The following is a 26,418-nucleotide window of genomic DNA, read 5'->3' as shown; positions in this document are numbered from 1 at the left end:
TCTTGCCGGACTCCTGGGGCCTGCCGCCGCACCAAGAAGCGCCCCAAAGAAGGGCGGCTGGCTGGGCTGGGCTGGGGGGGGTGAGGGCTTCTCGCCGGACTCGCGGGTCCTGCTGCCGCGCCGAGAAGCGCCCCGGGTCATTACACGGGGCACATGGGAAAAGTGGGAGTAGACCCCATTATTAGTGACGTCACTTAAATGGAGCAAACCAATACACCGCTTGTAAAGGGTTTTTGGATACCACGCCCAATAAACGGTTGGAAGATGTCTTCACAGCTGAAGGGGCCAAAGTAAGTGCGAACACCATTTTTTAAAACACTTTCAAACTCTTAATAAATCAGTGGGAAAACATTGAAAGTGCGAACAGATTTGTTTACAACATTTCCAAACTCTTAATACATTGCTGGAAATACAAAGTGCGGTAAGCCCCAGGGTCACCATGAGTCGAAAGCGACTTGACGGCATTTAACACACACACAGCCCTGGATTTAAAAACAGAGGACAATGCCTGCACCCAGAAAGCTGGGCTGTTTTTCTCCCTGCTTGCTCATCTCAGATCTGTTTACTGTACGGGAGTGGCAGAGCCGCCATGAAGAGCAAATCAGGGCTGATGTCATCCTGAGAAATGGCATTTCAGCTTTCATTACCAGAATACCTCCAAGAATTAAAGCTGACTTACATTGATATTTGCCATCTGAATTATTAAAGCACTTCTCATAACCTCCTTCCCCCTCCCCTTTTCCCCAGGCTTCACTGCAATAGTCGACAGCAACTGTGACAATTTAACTATCTCACCAGGGAGAAAACAGGCTTGCCATAGGCAGCTCTTGGGTTTGGGACCTGGTGGCTGGCGGGAGGAAGAAATATGAGATGTGATTTCTGCATATGTAGTCAATCAGAAGGCAAGGGGATAAAGCAAACCACTGCTTTTAATAAGAATATGTTTTTTTAAAAAAAACTTTATCCCATCTATCTTTCAGCTGAGGACTCCATAAAGGCATCATTAGTGCAGAAGTGAAGCAACCAGGGGCCTCCCCACAGTCAAGTTTTGAAGAGTGGTTCGAAATTTGGAAAGCGAAAATAGATCTGCAAAGTGATCAAGAGGCTATTTAATTTTTTTGCAAATGATGCGCGTATGCCATAGTGCACATAGGGCTGTGACTTGTTTCAGACTCCTGTCTCCCAAGACTCCAAATGCCTGGAGAAAGCGGAGTGTATTTCCTCCCCAAAAACTAGGGTTCTAAATCCTAGTTTAATCATGGGTTACAATCCCACTTCATAGGGAGATAAGAACTAGGATTTGTCCAGCCACCTTCATTTAGATATTACAGAAAATGTTTGATTCAATGGTATCCAAACCTAGAAAGCCTTCAGCTGTGCTCCACACAGAGGTGAGAAGAAGTATGGCAATAATCTGAGTTGGTGCTTTTTGCACACAAATTTGTTCGCGATTAGGGTTGTCAGGTCCCTCTTCACCACCAGTGGGAGGTTTTTGGGGCGGAGCCTGAGGAGGGCGCAGTTTAGGGAGGTGAGGAACTTCAATGCTATAGAGTCCAATTGCCAAAGCAGCCATTTTCCCCAGGTGAACTGGTCTCAGTCAGCTGGAGATCAGTTGTAAATAGCAGGAGATTTCCTGCTACTACCTGGAGGTTGGAGAGAATAAAGGCTCAGTGCTGTATAGATAATGGAAAAGATCCAAACAGCACTACAAAATAATTTTAACCAGAAATAAGTTTATCTAAGTGCAAAAGTGCAAAAAAGTGAAACTATATACAAAGGAAACACAAACAGCAATATCTATACAGTATGCAAAACAGTCCAGCAAAATATGCAATATGACAGAAAAATTTGTTCAATGAGTCACTTAGGAACAATGTCACTGTCCATGGGAGACTTTCCTGTGCTTCAAAGTAGCTGGACACGAGATGTCAAAAAGAGGACCACAACAAGGAGGTGCCAAGAGGAGGTGTCCGGACGTGTCGTCTAGATCCTACACACGTTTCACACGTGGCTTCATCAGCTAAGCATATCAGAAAGATTTATAATAATCATATCAATTTCAAAAAGGACCGAAGGAATTTCTATCAAGCTTTGGAGACCTTGATAGAAATTCCTTCGGTCCTTTTTGACATCTCGTGTCCAGCTACTTTGAAGCACAGGAAAGTCTCCCATGGACAGTGACATTGTTCCTAAGTGACTCATTGAACTAATTTTTCTGTCATATTGCATATTTTGCTGGACTGTTTTGCATACTGTATAGATATTGCTGTTTGTGTTTCCTTTGTATACAGTTTCACTTTTTTGCACTTTTGCACTTAGATAAACTTATTTCTGGTTAAAATTATTTTGTAGTGCTGTTTGGATCTTTTCCACTACCTGGAGGTTGGCAACCCTTTTCATGATGCCTGAATGCAATTCAGGATGGTTGGTTCATGCTTCCTCAGTGGGAGCTAATTTATCAGGGTTGCCAACTCCAGCTTGCAAAATTCCTGGAGATCTGGGGGTAGAGCTGGGGGAGGCTCCTCAGCAGCGTATAATGCTAAAGCTGCCATTTTCTCCAGGAGTACTGATCTCTGTAAACTGGAGAGCAGTTGTAATCCCAGGAGATCTCCAGGTCCCACCTGGAGACTGGGAACCCTAAATTAGTTGGAGATGATCTCTCAATAGATGGGGATGTCTCCAGGTGTTTTTGAGTTATTTATCCATCAGGGCCTGCAAAAGATAACACCCATACAGCCTGATAGTCCTGACCAAGCAACTTCCCACTGCTCCAGAAAGCACAGAACACAGAGGATCGATAACGGGGCTTTCCTCATGTACATGTTCACAGCATGGAACATCTATCCAGTTCCTCATACATAACAGTGTTCAGTGCGTGATGTTGGATGATTTCCCTGATAACATCAAAGGAAACGGCTAGCTGGTAATGAAGACTAATTTTCCAATAAGCAGGAAGATCAAATGTTCAATAGGATGCCCCTCATAGCAAAATTTTGGTCTTGTAAGTTAGCAGATTGTAATATACAACTTAATTATGGGGGGGGGGGAATAGGTTATATTTCCAACACACTCCAGCAGCTGGCACGTTTATACCTAATACTGACAAAAACAGAAGGGAACAGCCAGGCATTTCAGAATTCAGTGGAGGAAACATTCTCTCTTCCTGGCTCTGTTCACATTTCTCTTACCGGCTCCATTCCCTCCTTCCGCCCCTGATTCTTCTTGGCATGTTCTCCTCTCTCGCTTATCGTGGTGCTATTTGTACTGGGCATAGGACAACGCCACAAAACACAGTACAATATATTTTTTTGACTATCATTATTATTAGTAGTAGTATTTATACGATTAATATAGGACAGAGAAGTACCTAGACCGTTTTAGATGCCTCTCTAAGCTGCATGACAGTGAAGAGCTGTAGTGTTAGGACAGGCAGGCACGCAAGTGGTGCAGTTCTTTCTTTCATACAGAGTCAGTGACAAGGAAAACTATACCCGTGGAATGACTGCATATCAGGCAACTGTAAAAGGCACATGAACCAGAAACCCTGCTTAACAAAATCCTATGGATAAATGGGAAGATCTGTCTCACAATTTAACATTCTACTCTGATTTAAGGATGATGGGACTGAAGTTAATCTCTACCTTTTCAGTTCAGGGATAGGGGGAGAGGGGGGAAATCGACAGAGAAGGGGGAGATAACGAGAGAGGGCTAAGATTGTCAGGGGAGAAATAGAGGAGGGGTGATTGATGGAGAAGGGGGTAAGATTGTCAGAAAGAAAGGGGGTAAGATTGTCAGAGAAGGGGAGGGGGAGAAAGAGGGGGTGGAAGATTGTTTGAGAAGGAGGGAGAAGGAAAGAAACAAAGGCGGGGGGAAGTTTCTTGCAGGTCCCTACTTGTATTATATATCTTCCAACGACTGACCACATACTTCATGCACCTGACACAGCGGGCTCCAGTCCACAACAGTTCTTGCTATAATGAAATGTTCATATTTAAGGTGCCACAAGACTTTTCTGGCTTTGCAGCAACAGGCTAACATGGCTTTCACTTTGGAAACTGTCACCTCTGAAGTGTAGTTTTCAGCCTATTCCTGAGGCTGGTGGCTGAATTGCCTTAGGAGGCAGCATAACCTCTTATGTCAGCGTCAGTGCCACTTGCGCCGTGCAAACTGGCACAAACGCCGGGGCAACTTACACTGGCACCTCTGGACTGTGAATGGCATAGCAGCACTCAGATACTAGTGCCCCCCCCCCCCGCCAGAGTTCTCCCAGCACAAGTCCCCACGCCGGTGTCCCGGGAGGCATTCCCAGGGCATTCCAAGGGGCAGAGCTGCCTTTAGGCAGTTTCCAAACGCTTTCACCCCGGGAACGCCTCTCAGGAAGCCTTTTTGGTGGCGCAGGCCCGCTTTTCCCTAGGGGAAGGAAAAAGCTTTTTTCCTGATTTTCATATCAGAAAAAAAGGCTTTTTTCCCTCCACAGTGGCAGGGAAGCCTCTGAGGAGGCTTCTCAGCTGCGCCATCCCGGCTGCCACAGGTTGCCCCCACCCCCAGGAACGGGCTGTTTGTGTTTCTGCATTTTGGGTCCATAGTAGAACACTGGCGAGTTCAGATTTAATCAGCAGCTGACGATGATCACCGACAGTGGAAGCATGTAGGGATTGGAACCGACACCAACATAAGTTAAATTTCACTGTTCTTTTTTCACCCTTTTGAAAAATTATTACTTTCTAGCTAAATCTTAACAGGATGTAAATAAGCCTGGAAATTATACCCTTTAGAAACCAAAGGAAATTTTTGGTCAGTCGTGGATCAGATACATTTTACACTTGTCAATGTACCATAACAAAATTAGACCTTAGTGGAAATAAATTTTAATGGCGATCATAACTATGACAGGGTTGAACAAAATTCATTTTCGGTAGCACCTTAAAGACCAATGAAATTTTCTAGTGTATAAGCTTTTGTGAGTCAAAGCTCAATTTGTCAGAAGAAAGCCTATGGAAGCCTTGGACAATTTTGTTGATTTTTAAGGCGCTAACGGACCCAAATTTTGTTGTATTACTATAGAAACCATGATAGTGTTATGAATAACCTGAAGACCCAGAAGTAATTTTATTGAGGAGGATCCAATACTTAATTTGAAAAGACCAATATAATCTAGTACCGCATTTACTGGTTGCTCAAGATTCAGTAATATCACTTTACGGGAGGACTCAAATGTTTGAGGACCAGATTTTTATGGAGGAAAAAAAACTGCTAAAAGTTAGGGATGAATACAAAGAGACCTGTTTAAAATAAGATGGTGGTTCTCTGTTAACTTGTTCATGAATACAGTGTCATGAATATAGGAGCACAGATACAGAATTTTAGATTTGTGCTAATGGTATCTTGTTGTGGGACTTTGGGAACAATTCAAAGCAGGTCTACTCAGACTTTAGACCCATTTTATTCAGTGGGGCTTGCTCCCAGCCACACTGCTTTGTGCATTTTGGTTGGAGCAATACAAGACCAACAGCCAGGGGCTGTTTGGACCTACAGCCTTAAGGGGCTGTGGCCAAGCATTCCTTTTGCATGCAGAAAATCCCAGGTTCAATCCCCAGCATCTCGTTTCTTTTAAAAAAATATTAGGTAGTACATAATGTGACACCCTGCCAGCCAGAGCAGACAATGCTGACTTTGCTAGACCAATGGTCTGACTCAGTATAAGGTGGCTTCATGTGTTCTATGTTTTCGGACTGTTTCATGGGTTGTTGTTAATTCTTCTCTCCCATTGTTTTGCTTATTTCTCAGTGTGATTTTTCTATGAGCAATTCTTTATGAAACATTCAGACACAGGGAAGGCAACAACATCCACAAAGCCTGGACCAACATGTTTAGCATTGGATAACCTACTGTTGTTGCATAAACACAGAACACAGTTACAGTTTGGTAGCAGGTCAAGGACTGCATGGTGAGCCAATAGACAGTGAATTCTGTTTCACACGTTCAGTTATAAAACTGAGGTTGTTTTTGCAGAAGGACGAGTGAAACGGCTCTTACTGTGTGGATAGCTTCAGCATCAACCTTTCAGATTGCCATGTTGATAACTTGTAAGCAGGCCTTTTCCATCTAATATAAACTTATAGCAATAAAAAAGCCAGAAGGTTATTTCCTTTCTGAAGTGACTGCTCTATGGATCAGGCTAATGACAGTACCCTTTTCAAGGCAACCAAACATTAAAGTACCAAAGCAGTGATTAAACGGTCAATGGGCCAGTCTGCTTTCTCACTCAATGAGTCCTTTCTAGCAACTTCCTTTATGTCACCCAACCAGAGCGGGGGGAAAAACTACTTCTTTTTTTAAAGGAACTATCTGAAGAAATCATCTATAGTGACTTAAGGGTGTAGGTAGGAAGTGACTATTGGCACTATACAGGAAGCCAATGTTGTGGTTTTGAAAAGTTCACCTTGAACTTGTTATTAGAAGAGCAAGGCCTTTTCTCTTTGTCTGCTACTAGTGATGGGTGACCAAAATGGCTGACTGTTAGATGACAATAGACGCTAAACTGCAAGCAGAAAGTCCAGATGTTGAGAGAATGTCTGGCACGCTCTGATACACAGAAATATCCAGTACTTTGTCCAGCCAATGACTAGATAGTTTCTGGCTCTTTTGTGCCCTGAAAACAGGAAAGTAAGGAACAACTTGAAGCAGTTAAGCAACAGGGTGGTTCATGCCACACACCAAAGCTTCATACCTGTAGGGGTGAGGTGTCTCCAGGTGATGACAGGTTCAGGGCGTCCATTTGCCATACACACCAGGGTCACATTACTGCCTTCATTCACAGTGATATCTGAAGAGATATTGGAGATCTTTGGTGGAACTGTGAAAACAAAAAGATTGGACAACTTTTAGCTCAAGTCTGCCAAGTTTTGTTTCATTTTTTTGGGGTGTTCTATCACTAGCATACCAGCACCCCAATTCCACCTGATATGCATGGCTGGAATTTTTTGTGTACATTTTCCATCCATGAACAGAACCCTGATTAGTGATAATGTGTGTATGCGTGTAATGAAACTGTATACACATGGCAAAACACACATGCTGATCTATTCACATATAACGGTGATCATGTATACCACTTTATCCATGGCTGGTGGACCAAAACTGAATGTCTAAAATGGGCTTTTAAAAGAATGTGGTGACGGTACTACCATCAAAGACATACAGAAGTCTTAGAGTTAAGACACCTGTTCTGTGTTCTGTTTGGTCCCTGTGGCACCTACCAAGCTTTTCAGAAAGTGAGTGAGGCCACTGTAATCAGGGCTTGTTACTGGCTGCCCTTATTCAAATGAAAGGATTTCCCACTGGGGGATCAGCAAGACTGATAAGCTTTGGGCTTTCCTTAGTTGGTGTGTGGTTCCATATCCCCTTCAGGCTTTCCTTTTCCCAGGAGATGTGAGAAGAGGTATTTCATTTGGCTCTACCTCCTGTGGCAGAACATATTGGGTTGTGCTCACCAACCTCTCTCAAAACTCCAAAGGTGCCTACAGACCACCAAAAAAAGTCCAGGGTTGCTACGCAGAGGCAGGCCATGGCAAGCGACCTCTGACCGTCTCTTGCCTTAATAACCCTACAGGGTTGCCATAAATCAGCTGCAACTTGATGGCACTTTCCACCACCACCACCAAAAAAGTGGCAGGAATGAGGGATTTTGGAGAAGGGGACAGTAGGGACAGAAAAGATTGAATGCCACCATCTCATCTAGAAATTGCCTATCCCACTACATAAGCTGCTCAGCTTTATAAGGCCATGGGTCTGCAGCCAGAATACTAAGTTTATATATATATACACATATACATCTGTGTATTACATTTTTATCTTGCCCTTCCTTCAAGGGATTCCAGGTGGTATACCCTCTTCTGTTTAAACCTTACAACAATGCTGTGAAGTAGGTTAGATTGAGAAAGAATAACTGGCCCTGGTTGAGCTTTGTGGCTGAGTGGGTCACTCTAGTCCTAGAATACTCTCTGTAGGTAATTGCACCCAAGTATGTGATAGCGCCATTGGTCAGAGGGTTTTAACTATACACACACACACACACACACATCCTACAGTTTCAGTTTCTGGTTAAGGTCGCAGTGTCTTGTCTGGCATGACAACAAATTGAATTTGCTGTGAAATCCCCCCAACAAGGCGTATTTTTGCTCCAGAATCTGAGCTTTCACTTCAAAGAGTCCTTGTGATTCCATAAATAATCCTGAAAATGTGAACTGAGTGCAAACCAATGCAGCGTGGCATGCCAATACTATATTTAACTTCGGCAGTACAGCTGAGTAAAGAAAATGTATGCAATATTTGCTTGGCTCTTTGGATTTTGTCAGAGCCATGAGTCAGCTTCCAAAGCACTGAGCAGCACTCCTGAGAACACAGGAAATAAAATGGCTTTGATTCATTCACTATGAAGCTGAAAATAACCACAAGTTTGAATCATCAAGCAGCAACATTTCAGACGAGTCTCGTGATCCAATCCATTTGGTAGTGGCCTGATCTTTCCACCCATTATTTCCAACCACAGAAGGGAAGTTACTGAATATTTGGGGGTGGAGCCTGGGGTGGGTAGAGTTTGAGAAGGACAGGAAGCTCAGAAGTGATGTGATCCTGTAGAGTCTACCCTCTGACACTGCCATTTTCTCTAAGGGAACTTAACTCTGTGGTGTGACTGGGCCAAAATAGTGGGGCCAGGACTTGAATCTGGGTATCTCCAGTCTTACTCTGAAACTCTAGCCCCTACACCATACTTGTTTTGAAGATCTCCGGTAGAAGGAGCACTAGAAAGCAAAAACTTATACAGCACAAGCAGAGGGCATCTAAACTTGGATTTAAGCAAGAAGGTCATTGCATTTTCAGATGACACTAGATCATTTATGATGGTGAACTCCCAAGTAGACTACGGAGTGCTCCAAAAGGATCTCTCAAAACTAGACATGAGAAACAAAATGCAGAATAAATAAGATGGTGGAATGAAGTTACTTTCATTCACTTCTTGTGAGCTTTGCTGGCTGGCCACAGCTGGAAACATAGCTGGTCACAGCGGCTTGTGGTCTGGTCTAGGAGGGCTTTTTTTAAACAATTGCCTTGATAATCCCAAATTCTGTTATTCAGCAAATCACTGAAGTTAACATCTTTTATCACATTGAATTTGTGATGGTGAAGCCTCCAGCACTGATCTGCAGAGCTGATCATGATCAGTATTCACACTTCCAATATACATGTGGGAAGGGAACATTGTCAGTTTGCCTGGCCTTAAATCTTTACCCTGGGCAGGCTGAAGCTGGTTAAAAAGCAGGAAAAATATGAGTTTATTTCAGTCAAGCTTGCTAATGGAAGGGTGCAGGATAGGTAATGTACTAGGAGGAAGGACAGATAAAGAGTGAGAGTTGAGATAAAGTAACGAGAAAAAGGAAATTGTGGCCAGAACAGAGTGGGAACTCAGGAGAAACTTCACAGTAGTCAAGACCAGAAAAAAGCTGTGCATATTTTGAGGAACAGAGAAGTGAGAGGGAGGGAAGAGTGTTAGAAAGGCTGGGTGGCTAAAACCGGAGGAGCAAAATAGGTACTGGTGACCATGGAAACAACAGAGGGGAAGCCATACAGCTGAATAAAGGAAAATAGTAAGACTAGAGGCAAAACTGGAGAGTGGGTCTGGGTCTGTGCAGCATAGGCAGGAAGGAAATTGAGAAGAAAGGAAGCTTTGGAATTCTCCTTATGAGCTGGATCAGAGGATGGCTGTGCTCTAAGTCAAAGCTTCTTAAACTGTGGGTCATGACCCCATATGGGGTCACATAACTGAATGTAGGGCCCCCCGAAAAATTTGGCAACAGTAAATGGTAAAATTATATGTACACCAATGAATTGTTTTAAAATAAATTTCTTTATGATTTATTATCAATAAATTTTGTATTTACTATTTTATATACCTATACAGAGCCCCGTGGCACAGAGTGGTAAGCTGCAGTACTGCAGTCAAAAGCTCTGCTCACGACCTGAGTTCAATCATGACAGAAGTCGGTTTCAGGTAGCCAGCTCGAGGTTTATTCAGCCTTCCATCATTCCGAGGTCGGTAACATGAATACCCAGCTTGCTGGGGGTAAAGTATAGACGACTGGGGAAGGCACTGGCAAACCACCCCGTAAACACAGTCTGCCTAGTATATGTCGGGATGTGACGTCACCCCATGGGTCAGGAATGACCCGGTGCTTGCACAGGGGACCTTTACCTTTATACCTATATACCTGGGGTCATGTAAAAATTTCATGGGCAAAAAGGGGTTGTGAGTGGAATTTTTTTAAGAAGCCCGGCTTTAAGTATAGACCTTCATAGGAACATTCTGCCAGTCCTAGTTGCTACTGTCACTCCTGGGAAATGTAAAAAGGGCAATAAATGATGGCACTAGTGGTACCGGCTGGACATTAGGAAAACATTTTTTACAGCGTGAGTAGTTCAGCTGTGGAATTGGCTGCCTAGGGAGGTGGTGAGCTCCCCCTCTCTGGCAGTCTTCAAGGAGCAGCTGGATGAACACTTGTCAGGGATGCTCTAGGCTGGAGAACAAAAAAAGGGGGGGGGGACTCAACCAAATATGTAGAGAGAGCCTCAAAGGTTGAGCTACAGACTATACACTGTAACAAAATAATTACATTTATTGCAAGGTGTACTCTATATAATTGTTAAAAATACACAGGGCCTGGAATGCAGGCTACATATAAAAATATCAGTTATACAATTCTTATACACAGTTGGAATACAATCAATGTAAATGACCAACGCTACACTGGATGCATTTCAGCCTGAATAGGCTTTCCTCAGTAGTCATAAATTTCTATTTATGACCCCCGAGGAAGGCCTATTCAGGCCGAAATGCATCCGGTCTAGCATTGGTCATTTACATTGATTGTATATCAACTGCCCATAAGAATTTTATAACTGATATTTTAATATATGCTCTAGGCTGATCCTGCATTGAGCAGGGGGTTGGATTAGATGGCCTGAACGGTCCCTTCCAACTCTCTGATTCTATGAGTGATCTGGGTTTCATAGAACTGGTAATTAGAAAGGAGAATTTGCTGTTGCGGCATGAATCAGATAGAGTCCATTCATCATATTTTATTGGAGTGTGAAATGTTAGTCGATTTACACACCAAACTTTTAATGCCGTTAATTGTAAACAGGAATTCTTTTCCTCATTCCCTTTTTAGATTCCTAATGAATGGTTATGATCCAGAAATTACAGAAACAGTAGCCATGTTTTTTGAAGTACGCCTCAATGATTAAGATCAAATCAAAAATACAATAGCTGATATCATCATTTGTCTGTTTTAGATACCTGTTTTATATGTATTCCAAATTCATCTTATTTCGGCATGCTCCATTTTATCTATGTCTATTGATATTTTATTATCTGATTAACCATGGAATGTCCTGAATGACTGGCTATGCCAATAAAGGTTTTTGAAGTTGAATTTGAACTGGTAATTCTGTTGCTGCAGGCTTCTGATACACTGTTGTATTGCTAAGGGCATGGCTTGGGATCTTCTACCTTAATTACCAAATCAAGGGAGCCACTGGAGATCCTCTCATATTTTACCATTCCTATGTCAAGGCCACTAAAGACCACTTGTGTGCTCTCTCTGCGGTGGCTGTAACGCTTTAAAGCCACTTTTCATATAGTTTGACTCAACCCGATCTCTGTGCCAAGACAACACAGTCCTAATGTCTGTTGGCTTCCACACAGAGAGTTTTGCCATATGGAGTCCCACCATGCTTTTTACCCGCCTCTGCATAGAAACTGTGACACTTGAATAAACCCCGAGAGATTAAGAAGCAGCTTGAGCCTCCCCTGGGCAGGTATGCCATTTTTAAAAAAAATGTCTTGTACCTCAGGCTGAATGGCCCTGAATGCCTCAGGCTTATAAATGTCTGTCCAGCTGGCACCCTTACAGGCCTCCTAGGGAAGCTTGCCTCATTTTGGGAACAGAAGGCCTGTGTGCTGAAAGCAACAGTCTTTGCATACATTGGGGAGTTAAAACAAATTTGAATTTCACATGTTCAAAATTTGGAGTTGTCCTTCACTCTGAATCCTTTTGGACAGGCTGGCAGGGCACAAATAGCATTCAGACGCGTTTAATTTTGAAGGTGACAAGTCACTGTATTTTTTCTTTACGCATAGGTGTCAGCAGCTTAATTTGCAACAGTGGTGCCCGTCACTCTCTTGTATGCAACTTTTTAGGACAGTCTTAAATTGGGAGGCCTTAAAAGCTGTACACAGAGGAATGGTGAGCATCGAGGCACAGTGCAGAGAGAGTGTCAGGTGTGGACAGGTGGGTTTGTGGAGCACGGGGCAATACTGTGACACCAGTTGAGTCAAAACACAGAGCCTGGCAGCCCAAAATGAGATGTGCTGACATAAGGCAGTGGCATTCTGCAGATTGCCAAGAGCCACATTTCCATTTACCATCAACCAAAAGACTGACATTTACTTGCACCCCAAACATGAGGCCTGCAACTCTGGGAGGCTTGCAGCTTACCCCGTTTCTCTGGCAGCAACTGTTTCAAAGTGGAAACCAACTGCTAAGCACAGTCCCCACCAGGCGAGGGCCTTGCCCACATTCCAAGGGTTACCAACCTCCAGGTACTAGTTGGAGATCTCCCGTTATTACAACTGATCTCTAGCCGATAGAGATCAGTTCACCTGGAAAAAAAATGACTGCTTTGGCAGTTGGACTCTATGTCATTGAAGGCCCTCCCCTCCCTAAACCCCGCCTTCCTCAAGCTCTGCCCCAAAAACCTCCTGCCGGTGGCGAAGAGGGACCTGGCAACCGTACACATTCTTAAAACATGGGGCAGGTGCCATATTAAGGAACAATACACAGAAGAGTCACTGGTCAGGGGAGAGGCCGTGGCTCAAAGGTAGAGCATCTGCTTGGCATGCAGAAGGTCCCAGTTTCAATCCCCAGCATTTCCAGCTAAAGGCACTAGGCAAGTAGTTGATGTGAAAGACCTCTGCCTGAGACCCTGGAGATCTGCTGTCGGTCTGAGTAGACAATACTAACTTTGATGGACCAAGGGTCTGATTCAGTATAAGGCAGCTTCGTGTGTTCATGTGTGTTCATGGTGGTGTGTGAAAGAGTCACATGTGGTTCCTGAACCACTGAGTATAAGTGACATGAGGCAATAACCTATTAAATGTGCTTACAAGCCCCCTGAAGCCAGAACAGCTTACTAAAACAGGATTAGACAATTTGGTTCCTTCAGAGGTGTGGTTCACTGAAACACTAACAATACAATTGTACAATTTCACACATTTGCAAATATGGACAGTGCAGTTTATAGTTCTGTAGATTCAGCCCAATTAGGATCGCCAGCCCTGGGTTGGGAAATAACTGGAGATTTTGGGGGTGGATTCTGAGGAGGGCAGGGTTTGGAGAAGGGAAGGACTTCAGTGCCATAGAATTCAATTGCCAAACCGGCCATTTTCTCCAGCGGAACTGATCTCTGTCACCTGGAGATCAGTTGCAATAGTGGGAGATCCCCAGCCACCACCTGGAGGCTAGGACATTAGCACAGGAGCAATGTTAGTTAACAAAAGTGCAAAATTATTTATAATCTACTTAGTAATACACAAACACATCATAGTGAACATATACAGACATGACCTACAATATGACAAACAATTAAAGTGACAAGTGTACTATAAAGTCAAAAGGATTCAAAAATGTCTCTTGTAAGTTCCTTGAAATGAGATATCATGTAGTCTTGTAGAAGCCAAGGTCTTGATGAGGATACATCATCACTGCTACACTATGTATCCTTACCGTGAATGGGACGTGTGATGTAACCTACAACTTGTTGATGAATATGTAGAAATATAAGACCATTGATTGAAGGACTGATGAAGAATTATTAATTAAGAATTTGAAACAGCCGTATCCTCATCAAGACCTTGGCTTCTACAAGACTACATGATATCTCATTTCAAGGAACTTACTGTACTCTTTCAAGAGACATTTTTGAATCCTTTTGACTTTATAGTACACTTGTCACTTTAATTGTTTGTCATATTGTAGGTCATGTCTGTATATGTTCACTATGATGTGTTTGTGTATTACTAAGTAGATTATAAATAATTTTGCACTTTTGTTAACTAACATTGCTCCTGTGCTAATTTCCTAATCTCCTTGATACTAGTACAGTGGTGTCTATTTTTCCCCCACCACCTGGAGGCTGGCAACCCTAAGGCCAGTGTCAACACAACCTAAGATCAAAGTACCATCGGTTAGAAGTAGAGGTGGATTAGCAATTATGGCCAGCGGTGGACTAATGGTCTCCCCCCCACCTGGGCCAGGCCAGCCAGGCCAATGGCAAAAACAGCCCACAGAAGGGAGGGAGCCCCCTGCCCACCCAAGCCCCACATGGGGAAGGAGGCACCCAGCTCGCCTAAGTCCCACATGGGGGAAAGTGGCACTTAACCCACCTGAGCCCCATGCAGTGCTTGAAAAAAGGCAACCAGCTGGCTGGGCGGGCAGGCAGGCTGCCTTTTCCTCCCTCCCTCCCTCCTATATGAGGGTGGAGCTAAGGCAGGCCAAGAGGGTAGGGTCCTTTCCTGCTCCCAGTCTCTATTCCCAGAGAAAGTAGAACTGAAGAAAAGATCAGGTACCCGAAGGACTAGATGATTTCACAACTTTCCCCCCTCTGTTTATTTCAGGCCACATGCCCTAGTGCAAAAAATAGTCCTCTGGGTTGGTCATTAATAGGGTTGCCAGGTCCCGCTTTGCCACCAGCAGGAGGTTTGGGGGGGGCGGAGCCTGAGGGGGTGGGTTTTGGGGAGGGGCTTCAATGCCATGGAGTCCAATTGCCAAAGCGGCCATTTTCTCCAGGTGAACTGATCTCTATCAGCTGGAGATCAGTTGTAATAACAGGAGATTTCCAACTAGTACATGGAGGTTGGCAACCCTAGTCATTAACAATATTTGGTTTCATTGGGGGGGAGGGCCAGAATGGGACTGGAAAGCTGAACCGTGGGCTCTCCATGGGCTTGGAACTGAGCCGAGGACTACAGTTCAAGGTGCTACAAGTCCATCACCCGGGCGCTCTGGAAAGCGGAAGACAACTTGTCTCTCTATATCATATCTAGCCCTGGTGATTTTCAAGCTCTGCTTTTCGTGACAGAACAGCTCCCGGTGATGCAAATGATAAAAAAGAATGAGACATGAAAATATACGAAAATCCCCCAGTGCAATCAGTGTTGCACTCAAGAAGAAAGCGAGTGATTTGTTTCCACAAAACATTAGCGTGTCCCTTAAGCACCGACTGCACTTGTTACAAAGGGGGGGGGGACATCTTCAAAAACACATGCAGCCATAGCAGCTGCTCTAAGACACATACCCTTGTTATCGACAGCGGCTGTCATCTCTGAGAGGGTCTCTTGACACTTCCTGATTTAACACGACTCTGGTAGCTACAAAAAGGGCTTCTAAATCCTCCACCGCAAGATCAATTTGCCAAAACCTTTTGATCCCTTGGATCTTTGGGCGTAAATGCCAAGCACCTGAGTTAAAGGAGCACCACCTCTCTGCCTCCCGTCGCTTTGCTTCTCATCCCCATCGCACTGCTCTTCGCACTCTGCCCTGTCACCCAGGGGGCAGGATGGGAAATTTATAGGGGATTCCCCCGGCAGGCTGCTTCCTTGGAGGGCTGCTGATGATAACCAGGAGCAAGCCGAGCCAAGCCCCGGCAATTCTGACAGCACCTTAGGGGCTACTTGGCATGGGGCCCTTCCACGGTAATGACAGTATCCACTCAGCAATTGCATTCTGCTGCAGTGCTGCTCACCAAAGGATGAGCCAGCGCCTATAGGGGAAACTGCAGGGCTGATCAGCTTGGCTGCCAGGTCCCTCTTCACCACCGGTGGGAGGTTTTTGGGTGGAGCCTGAGGAAGAAGGCGTTTGGGGAGGCGAGAGACTGCAATACCATAGAGTCCAATTGCCAAATCGGCCATTTTCTCCAGGGAACTGATCTCTATCGGCTGGAGATCAGCCGTAATAGCAGGAGATCTCCAGCTAGTACCTGGTGGTTGGCAACCCAATTGGCTTGCCCCGGGCCACTTTCAGTTCCCACTTCCCTGCCTGTCTTCCTTTAAAACGGGGTAAGACAGATTTCTGGAGGTGAGGCCCACCAATGGCTATTAGCCACGATCAGTTAAGGGAGCCTCCACGTATAGAGGCAGCAAACCTCTGAATATCTGTGCTAGGAGGCAGCATCAGGAGAAGTCCTCAGCCTCTGTGCCCTCTTTGTTTGGCAACTTCTTGGCTGTTGTCTGAATCAGGTTACTGGACTGCATGGACCACTGGCTGATCCAGCAGGCCGTATTTGTGTTCCTATCCAAGGAAATTCATCTGCTCTCAATCCTTCTTGGTTCATCTCTGTTACTGGTGCTTCGGGATGTCAGCTTCTTGTTCCAGTGGCAAAGTGAAAAATGGAAGGAAAGGGAAAAGCAAGGGTAACAGCAGGTGAGCATCTATTTTAATACCAGAGCATTTTACAATGGTTCTACTGACAGGGCCCTTTGGTCAGAAATATTTCACTCATTTTCAAGAAAGGGTTGGGCTGATCTGCGCATGTCTCCGCTGGAAACAACAGCACCCAGGGGGCTACTTGCTTATGTGAATGACGGTGGAATCCGAAGCAGAGTTCCGCCATTCAAAATCCATTGAAGTCCACGAACATAGAAGGGTGTAACTCTGTTTTGGACTGCACTGTGAGTCACTGCAGATTATACATTACCAAACTGAATTTTCCTATCAACTCATGTCAGCCCAGAAACAGTGGTTTTCAGCTGAGCGATTTCACACATTCTGTTCTGAGTCATCAAGTAATGCAGGCACCTGTGAGCCAGCTCTTCCTCTTCCAGAAATCAACACCCCTTCCCATTCAGCGATTTTCACCTTGTTTCCCCCCACACACACACACACATACATGATGGTTTTTGGGACACCCACCACCTGCTTTCACCTTTTACACCTGCCACTCTGGCTGGGGGAAAGGAATCAGGTGGACCTTTGTAGTCCTCCCCTATAAGGGCAAGCCATTAAAACCTCCATCTGAAAAAGGAGTTTATAGCCATGAAAGCCTCTGCGGGAGCTTCCCAATTAAGCCTTGAGAGTTGTAATTTCCTTGTCCCTGGCTTCTAATTAGCAGCATTTTGCAACAAATACAAAGAAACTAATCAGCCCCCAGGTGAAGATTAAAGGTGTGGGGGGAGGTATTGCTGGCCATCATATACAGGTATACACCTTGAGCGTTTTTTTCCGGAGCTGACACCTTGCCTGCTACAATTAGCAGTCCCTTCCTAGGGCAACTAATTGGCAGCAAATTGGCCTCATTAGTCATTGTTAAGTTAAAGTGAATGAGAGGAGTGTGAGGAAGGAGGAGAAGGGGATTTAAAGAGGGGGGCTGAACTGGTAAATAGGACTGAGTGGCTAATTTCCCTCTTCTCCTCTATGCCGCAGGCTAATCACTGCTCTTTACACCTATAACAAGAAGCAGCGTGATGCCGCTTCTGTCCACATGGGTAACAATCTAAGCAAACTCTCCATCCCTGTGGGGGCAACGCATGCAAATGTCCCTGAATCACTCTGAAGATGCAAAGTGCTACGCAAGCATTCAATTTAATTTTGCATGAATGCTTTTTGTGCTTTTTGCGGGGGGGGGGGGGGGTTAAAATCTGCTCACAAGAGTGGCAGGCATCAGAGGTCAACACAGTTAGTTTCTAAATCCAGGTTTTCAAGAAATTCATCATAATAAACATCACTCACAAGTTTTATCACAACAAGGCTTACTGACTACCCCCCCCTTGTTTGTTTTTAATTGCTGGTTTTATAGATGTGTACAACTTTTTAAAGTTGATTATTAATGGCTTTTTAATTGTCTTGCCTTAAGGATTTCAATCGGGCAGAAAAGAGGCATGCAAATGTTAAATAAATGCCTAGGATCTCACTTGCCCTATTTTTTTTCCATTCTTCTTCAAAGAAAAGGAAGGAGGAGGAGAAGAAGAAGAGGAGGAGGAGGAGGAGTTGGTTTATATATGTCGACTTTCACTACCACTTAAGGAAGAATCAAACTGGCTTACAATCACCTTCCCTTCCCCTCCCCACAACAGACACCCTGTGAGACAGGTGGGGCTGAGAGAGTTTGCAGAGAACAGTGACTGGCCGAAGGACACCCAACAGGCTTCATGTGTAGGAGTGGGGAATCAAACCCGGTTCTCCAGATTAGAGTCCACCGCTTCAAACTACCACTCTAAACCACTACACCATGCTGTCTCTCAAGCATGGGAACAAAGGCAAGATTCAGGACCGAAAAAAGAAAGTACTTCTTCACAAGACAGATTAATAATTTATGGAATTCACTGCCACAGATGGCTTTACAAGAGAATGGATTATAGGTCTATGAATATTTGGAATGACTGCTAACTTGAATGACCATCTCTTTGAAGCAGTGCATCCCTGAACACCAGTTATTAGCGGGGGGGGGGGATAGTGAGGAAAGGGCATCACCTCCAGGCCCTGCTTGTGGGCTCCCAGCAACATTTGGTTGGTCCCTGTAAGAAACTGCATGCTGGATTAGACAGACCTTTACTTTCATCCAGCAGAGTCTTCCTTACATTTGTTAAGGAACAATTTTCCAATTCTAGTACAAAGAGTTAAGCAGAGATACTGAAGATCATAGGCAACCATAGAAACATGGTGAGACAGCTGGGTTGACGATAAACAAGCACCAGTTTTAGTAATTACTCTAATGTTGAACTGAATCTTTGTTGACTGCTGAAAAGCAGCAAAATGTGTCGCTTGATCAACATGGAGTCAATGCATGCATGATAAATGCAGATTAAAACAGAGAGAGACAAACAGCTTCCTACAGCAGTCTCGCCTGACCTTTGGAACTGTGCCCACTTAAAGTTGTGGCTAACTGACCTGTATGAATGTCTGTGTTGTCAAGTCATAACTGACTTATGGCAACCCCAGCAAGGGGCTTTCAAAACAAGTGAGAAGCAGAGGTGGTTTGCCATTGGCTTCCTCTGTAGAGTTTTCCTTGGTGGTGCCCCATCCAAGTACCAACTCTGCTTAACTTCCCAGATCTGATGGGATGGGCTCTACCATGCTGCCCTCCCCACACCTGACCTGTAAGAAACTCCTTACATTTTGACAGTCCTGAATCCATTGTACGTAGGGTCGCCAACCTCTAGGTAGTAGCTGGAGATCTCCTGCTATTACAACTGATCTCCAGCCGATAAGAGATCAGTTCACCTGGAGAAAATGGCCACTTTGGCAATTGAACTCCATGACATTGAAGTCCCTCCCCTCCCCAAACCCCACCCTCCTCAAGCTCCATCCCAAAAACCTCCTGCTGGTGGCTAAGAGGGACCTGGCAACCCTTCAAACAGGGAAATAGCAGTTGTCTCAGACTGGGCCAGCAACATCGGGGAAAGGGATAACTGATACTATCTTATATCATGATCCCAAGCTCAAATAGGGAATAGCAAGGCTGTGGTTTACAAAGGGGAAAATGATGTGAACACCTAATCTCCCAGTGTCTCATGTACTGAAGCTTCATTCTCTGTTCTTCCACCACCTATTTCTCTCTCTCCCACCCCTGCGATTGCAACAGGATGAAACTAGCAAAAGAACTAGTAAATGCATCTCACTGGCAGATTGCACTGAAGTTTCAGGGTGGGAAGTTCAGAGGGGAGAAAAATGCATTTGCATTTAAAAGAACAAATTTTATGGCAGGTGCTTTGCTTGCCTCAGTGACAACTTATACTTAAGTGATCAACAATTACAGGTATATATTAGCGATGTCGCCAATGATCATAATTCCCTGGCTCAGAATACAAATTTCGGCAACTCACAATTGTTGCCTGAAATCTAAGGTGAGCATTATGCCCCAGAGAGCTCCAGTTTGTATTTTAATCAGTGCATAAGAGGAAAAAAGGTGCTGTGTTATGCTTTCCTTTCTCCCAAACCTACCAGGAAGCAGGGTTAGAATGGTGTAAGGATGCTCAAACCTGAAAGGGCAGCCAATTGATGGACTGTTTGCAACCTGTTTGTCTATGTTCTCAGGAACAGGCTACTTGCAGCCTTCAGAAGCTGACTCCCAACAGATGATGGATCAGTTGAAAATCAACTTCTGATCACACGCTGGGGAAATTTGGCTGTGTACCTGGCAAAGTCTTGGTGGGTGGGGAATCAGGAACTGACTGCCAGCTGATCAGCTGGAAGCTGGTTCTTCTGATCTTTCATCCAGCAAGATTTGTTGACTCCCAGCCTTGCTGAAATGCAGGGAGTTTAGGGGAGGGGTGATCACAAGCCCAGCTGAGTTTGCTTCACTTTCCCCCACCCCACCTTTTCAGATTTTGGCAGAGCTGTAACTGGGTGGGGGGCCTCTGTGTCGGGTAGAAGCCCTTCAAGTACTTGAAGATGGTTATCATATCACATCTCAGTTATCTCCTCTCCAGGCTGAACATACCAAGCTCCTTCAACCTTTCCTCATGGGACTTGGTTTCCAGACCCCTCACCATCTTCGTTGCCTTCCTCTGGACACGTTCCAGCTTGTCTATATCCTTCTTAAATTGTGGTGCCCAAAACTGAACACAATACTCTAGGTGAGCGGTCTAACCAGAGCAGAGTAAAGCGATAGTACAACTTCACATTATCTGAATACTATACTTCTGTTGATACAGCCCAAAATTGCATTTGCCTTTTTAGCTACCGCATCACACTGCTGACTCATGTTCAGTATATGGTTTATTAAGACCCCTAGATCCTTTTCCCACATATTACTGCCAAGAAAAGTCTCCTCCATCCTATAATTATGCATTTGATTTTTCCTTCTTAAATGCAGAACTTTACATTTATCTCCATTGAAATTTATTTTATTGGTTTTAGCCCAGTTTTCCAGCTTGCAAAGATCATCCTGTATTCTGGCTCTGTCTTCTACAATATTTACTACCCCTCCTTTTTTTGTATCATCTGCAGATTTAATAAGCATCCTTCTATTCCTTCATCCAAATCATTTATAAAGATGCTGAGCAACACAGGTCCCAGGACAGATCCCTGAGGTACACAACTTGTCACTCCTCTCCAAGAAGATGAGGAACCATTAACAAGCACTCTTTGGGTGCGATCTGTCAACCAGTTACAGATCCATCTAACAGTAATAGGATCCAAATCACTTTTTACCAACTTGTCAACAAGAATATCATGTGGCACCTTATCAAAGGCCTTACTGAAATCAAGATAAACTATGTCTACAGCATTCCCCTGATCCAGCAAGGTAGTGACTTTCTCAAAAAAATAAAAATAAATAAATAAAAGGAGAGAGAAAAGGTTATTCTTGAGAAACCTGTGCTGACTCTTAGTAATCACAGCCATCCTTTCTAAATGTCCAAGGACTGACTGTTTGATAATTTGCCCTAAAACGTTTCTAAAACCATTAGCGGGGTTAAACTGGGATTATTAAGCATGATTTACATAAATGTACTTTGTTATGACATATGAATAGAGAAATCCCAGTGTATACAGTAGACCATTCCTCTTAGCCTCCTTACAAAGAAAGATTCAAAGATCAGCAAAAAAAATCCTTGCTGCTCTAACTGCATGTTTATTTATTTATTATTTGTTTGGGAAATTTATATACATCTCCAGAGTCCTGAGGTAGTTTACGAGTAAAAAAAGCATAATAATCATTAAAACATCATAGATTATCAATATAAAAACAGAGCACACCTTAAAACTAAAGCCATTAAAATAGAATAAATCAACCACAGAACCCCGCCCCCATAAAACAGATCTCAGACCAGAAGTTGACCATGAAATAGCTAAAAAGATAAAACTTCTGAATTATAAACTGGGTAAAAAAGAACTGTTTTGGTCTGACACCTAAAAGACTTGATCATAGGTACCACATGAGCCCCACGGACATTCCAAAAAGATGCAGTGTGTGCGTGGTATGCATCTATCATTAAGATTGTAGCTTAGAGGTAGAGTCCATGTTCTTTGTGCCAGTTCTCAATTCCATTCCCTGGCCTGTCCAGTTAAAATGTAGTGGCCGGAATGGGAATTTTTTTACATGAGAACTTGGATAGTTTCTACCAGTTGGAATAGACAGTACTGGGTTATATGGACCAATGATCTGGCTCATATATAGCAGTTATATATGTTCACTGAAATCTGTGTTGTGAAAGCTGCACATGTGGAGTCATGCTATATGTTTGAGACAAAAAATGACAGCGTGCTGGAAGGCATATTTTATGAAGAAATGGTAACAAACAAATGCACTTGATAAATATATAAGCATTCATGGAAATGAAGCACATTCCTGCTTGAGTGAGGAGGTTCAGATCTACCCATCCTCAGCCATAAAAGAACTAGTGAACAACAACAACAACAAAAGCTATGAAAAACAGACAGGAATGTTAAAACGTATTTGTGCTGAAACAAGGAAGCAGTTGGTCAAAGTATAACATAAGGTATAGTCTTGAAAGATCTGGCTTAAAATACAAAATTAAAAACAAAAAATGTGTACAACGAAGGAAAGCGAGGTACTTTTAATAGCAATAATCTCTGGACATTTTTAGCCTACAAATTTGGTACCAGCTAGAGCTTTCTGATTAATATACTTAAGGAGGCATGCTGTGAATAGTGCATGGCATTATTCTTACTGCGTGCTTAAATTATACAAAAAAAGTGTTTACTCTACTAAATCCAGAGGATTAACCCCTAGGATACTGACTAATCCAAAAGGGTAAACAGTTTTTAAAAGTGTAACCATACGTATAGGGATGGCATTTATGTTTAAAGTGGGCATTTGTGATGGGGTGCTGTGGGAAATCCTAACACAAAGCCATAGATGGAAACCTTTTAAGGCCAAGGGTTTTAGCTAAACCGTCTACTTTGCCTCCTTTCACTATTACATATATACTGGATTTCAGTAATTTGAGAGATCACATCCATTTACTATTTGAGAGAAATGTCTACATTTTCTGCCATCTTCATCTAAATGTGAAATTTTGTCTGTGGGTACTTGTATTACCCTTCTGCCTTTGGTATCAGTTTATATATTTTTCTGACTCTTCTGTTTTGTTGTAGGGCTGTAATGTATTCGCATGTTTTTAGATGTTTTCACAATACAGCAGTGACTGATCATATTATATGCAGCTGCTGAGACCATTTTATCTTTTTAACCTAGGTCTTCTCATATTTTCATTGATATGTGTTTTACTAATTGGGCTGTGAACTGCCTCAGGCATTTTTAAACCAGAAGTGCAGGATATACATATTTTAAATAAATACATAAGTTCATCTCAGCCAAGCCCTGCATTTACAGTGCAATCATATGCAGAGTTATTCCCATCTAAACCTAATGAAGTCATTAGATATAGAGTAGATCAGATTGCACTGCCAGCTAGGTAATATTGCACAAATGCCCATTATTTTTTAAAAAGTTCCTCAACTTAGAGAACACAAGCACATGTTAGAGACTGTGAAGACTCTCAATAGGATGGTGGAGATTCATGTTATGAGCAGTTCTAAAAATTATGGCCAGCAAAGGGAACAAAACATTACCAAGGCTGTTTTCCCCAGCAGGATATTGGTGGAGGCCTGGTGGCAAGTGTAATGCCTACTCCAGCTCTGAACTAAGGGTTTGAAACCTTGTATAAAACCCAAAAGACATCCTAAACTTGTATGTTTGTAAAGTGCTGTCAAGTCACAGCTAACTTATCAACCCAGTAGGGGATTCAAGGCAAGAGACTTACAGAGGTGGTTTGACATTGCCTTCCTCTGCGTAGTGACCCTAGTATTCCCTGGTGGTCTCCCATCCAAGTACTAGCCAGGACCAATCCAGCTTAGCTTCTGAGATCTGAAAAGATCAGGCTAGTCTGGGTCATCCAGGTCAGGGCATCCTAAACTTACTGGGGACAAACTTTTACAGCCTTTAGGGGAATGAATTCCGTGAGCTCTTAAGTCAACAAAAATGTTTTCTGTGGATGCCGATTGTTTCTTTCCATGAACAGGAGCAGGAAGTAGAAAGTTGTTCTAGTTGTTACTTATTTCGAAAGGGCTATCATACTTGGGCCACATGATGAGAAGATAAGAGTCACTGGAAAAGATGATAATGCTAGGAAAAGTTGAAGGCAGTAGGAAAAGAGGAAGACCCAACATGAGGTGGGTTGACTCAATAAATGAAGCCACAACCTTCAGTTTGTAAGACCAGAGCAATAGGGTTGACATAAGTTGGAAGATACTTGACTGTGCATAACAGACACACATGGCTCTGTGGCAGATTTATGCCCAGTTTAAGCTCCTGGCAAGTCCAGTTAATGGATGCCGGTGTGAGGAAACCCTTTCTCTATCTGTGAGAGACACTGCCTGTCAGAATACAGAATACTAAACTAGACCACTGATTTATCATGGCTCAAGGCAGGTTCAAATGCACATATATAAGATATGTATATGGGGTGTCTTTCCAAGGATAAACAGCAGCTGGCTAAAAACCCAAAGGAGAAAAGTGCAAAAGAAAACCAGGATTTTCCAGTTATGGAAGTGGGGAACGGGAAAGAAGTTTTTCCTGCTCAGTTTCTTATGGTTCACCATACATATGGTACCAAAAGAGGGATAGTCTTGATGAAATCTTCTAGTGATTTGCAGCCTGAATGTGCCTCATTTATAAATGAGGCGCATTCAGGCTGCAAGCCGCAATATTCCCACATGATATTGTTATGTGTACCAATAATTGCCATAATTATGGACAAAGCAGATTCCGAATAGCCATTTTTGTACTCCAGGCACAAATGGGATACTCACCAAATGCTTCACCATTGTCTCAACTGATTACAGTCTGATTACATTTGATATTGGATGGCAGATAAAAAAGCCAGATGATGCAAAGTTCGGGTACTTTAGTGTACAGAAGTGACCCATAAAACTCTTGAAATCACATCTGAAGGGCAAGAGTCACACACAATTCAAATGCATGGCAACTGGTTTGTGGGAGACTTATCTGGAGTACTGTAGCTTAAGCTTGCAAAGACAGGATCATAATTTTGCAACACTGTCTCACAGTTATACTCATGTGATCAAGTTGCAACATTTCCATGATATATATATTTAAAACATGATAACCCTTATTAGACTCAAGAAGCAGGGGACCTGCAAGGACTTGCTGGAGGCATCTCATTGTCCCTTCTCCCGCTATTTCCCCTCACCCTTCCCTGACAGCCCCCATAGACTATTCCCTTTTCCTGCTTCCTTCTCTCCTTCCCACCCAGCAGAAAACCTACCTTCATCTGCCCCTCCATCCTCAGCCTTCCTTCCTGGTTGACTCATGCAAGTCATGTGGTAGCAAGTCACCTGGTGATTGCTGCTGGACCTGGACCCAATGAGTCTTTCCTCAAAGGCCAAAACAACCCTGGAAAGAGCCCTGCCAAGCAAGGCCACTGAGGGCATCCGTTTTTTAAAGCTACAGGTGCTCTTTTATTATCTTGGGGAGGTGGTTAACCCCCTAATGTATTTTGTTTTTTATATTTAAGATGTTTCTGCAAACCTGTGGCTTTTCTCATGTTTGTAGAAAGATCTGTGTTCTCTGTCCATGGCCCCAGTCTCTGGTTTTAAGTATTCACAGATGAGACCACGATGAGGATTAGATACATTGATTATAAGCAATGTTGGAGTAAACGCATAAACACTTGAATTTTTCTTATACTGATTCACACCACAGGTCTATTGAGGTTAATATTGTCTATTCTGACTAGCAATGGATCTTATGTAGAGACCTTTATATCACTTACTATCTGATGCTTTTAACAGGAGATGCTGAGGATTTAACCTGGGAGCTTCTACATATAAAGCAGACGCTCTACCACTGAACTACAGTCTATCCCCAAAAAGCACATTCATAGATCTAAATGTTACAACCCAAGAGTTATCTCCTTCATTCACATATCCACAAGTTGCATCCCCAGTTATCACCAGATAACTATATTCACAGATCTAGAGGTTACAATCCTGCCAACACCCTTTTATGTTTGTAAATGCAGAGATCACAACGTCAGTGTTTATATCCAAGGACTGCAGAGATCACAACGTCAGTGTTTATATCCAAGGACTTCTATGTTTATATCCAAGGACTGCAGCCTCAGTATTATTATATTTAGCAAAAGGGAAGACTAGTGGAAACAGGGTGAATAAAAATAAATGATTTTAAAATCGATTTTTAAAAATTTAAATTGGATTTGTTTTGATAAAAAGGTTTTCGAGGAAAAATATATCTCAAGATAGTTTTCTATATAAGATACAAAGGTTATTCATCATGAAATAAAGACTTGTTTTTAAT

The 26,418-nt window shown here is 43.3% G+C and overlaps 1 protein-coding gene across 2 annotated transcripts in view; it reads right to left on the bottom strand.

The window, feature by feature from the left end:
- The window catches only part of LSAMP (limbic system associated membrane protein), a 578,168-nt gene that overhangs the window by 205,041 nt on the left and 346,709 nt on the right, over nucleotides 1-26,418 (bottom strand). For both annotated transcript variants that reach the window (XM_056858454.1, XM_056858455.1), the window contains exon 3: nucleotides 6,731-6,856. In XM_056858454.1, coding sequence (XP_056714432.1) covers nucleotides 6,731-6,856 — 126 coding nt within the window. The remainder of the gene's footprint in view (nucleotides 1-6,730; nucleotides 6,857-26,418) is intronic.

Source organism: Euleptes europaea, chromosome 12, assembly GCF_029931775.1.
Source record: "Euleptes europaea isolate rEulEur1 chromosome 12, rEulEur1.hap1, whole genome shotgun sequence".
NCBI lineage: Eukaryota > Metazoa > Chordata > Lepidosauria > Squamata > Sphaerodactylidae > Euleptes > Euleptes europaea.
The sequence above is the reverse complement of the archived record's forward strand: the minus strand, read 5'-3'. Positions and strand labels throughout refer to the sequence as shown.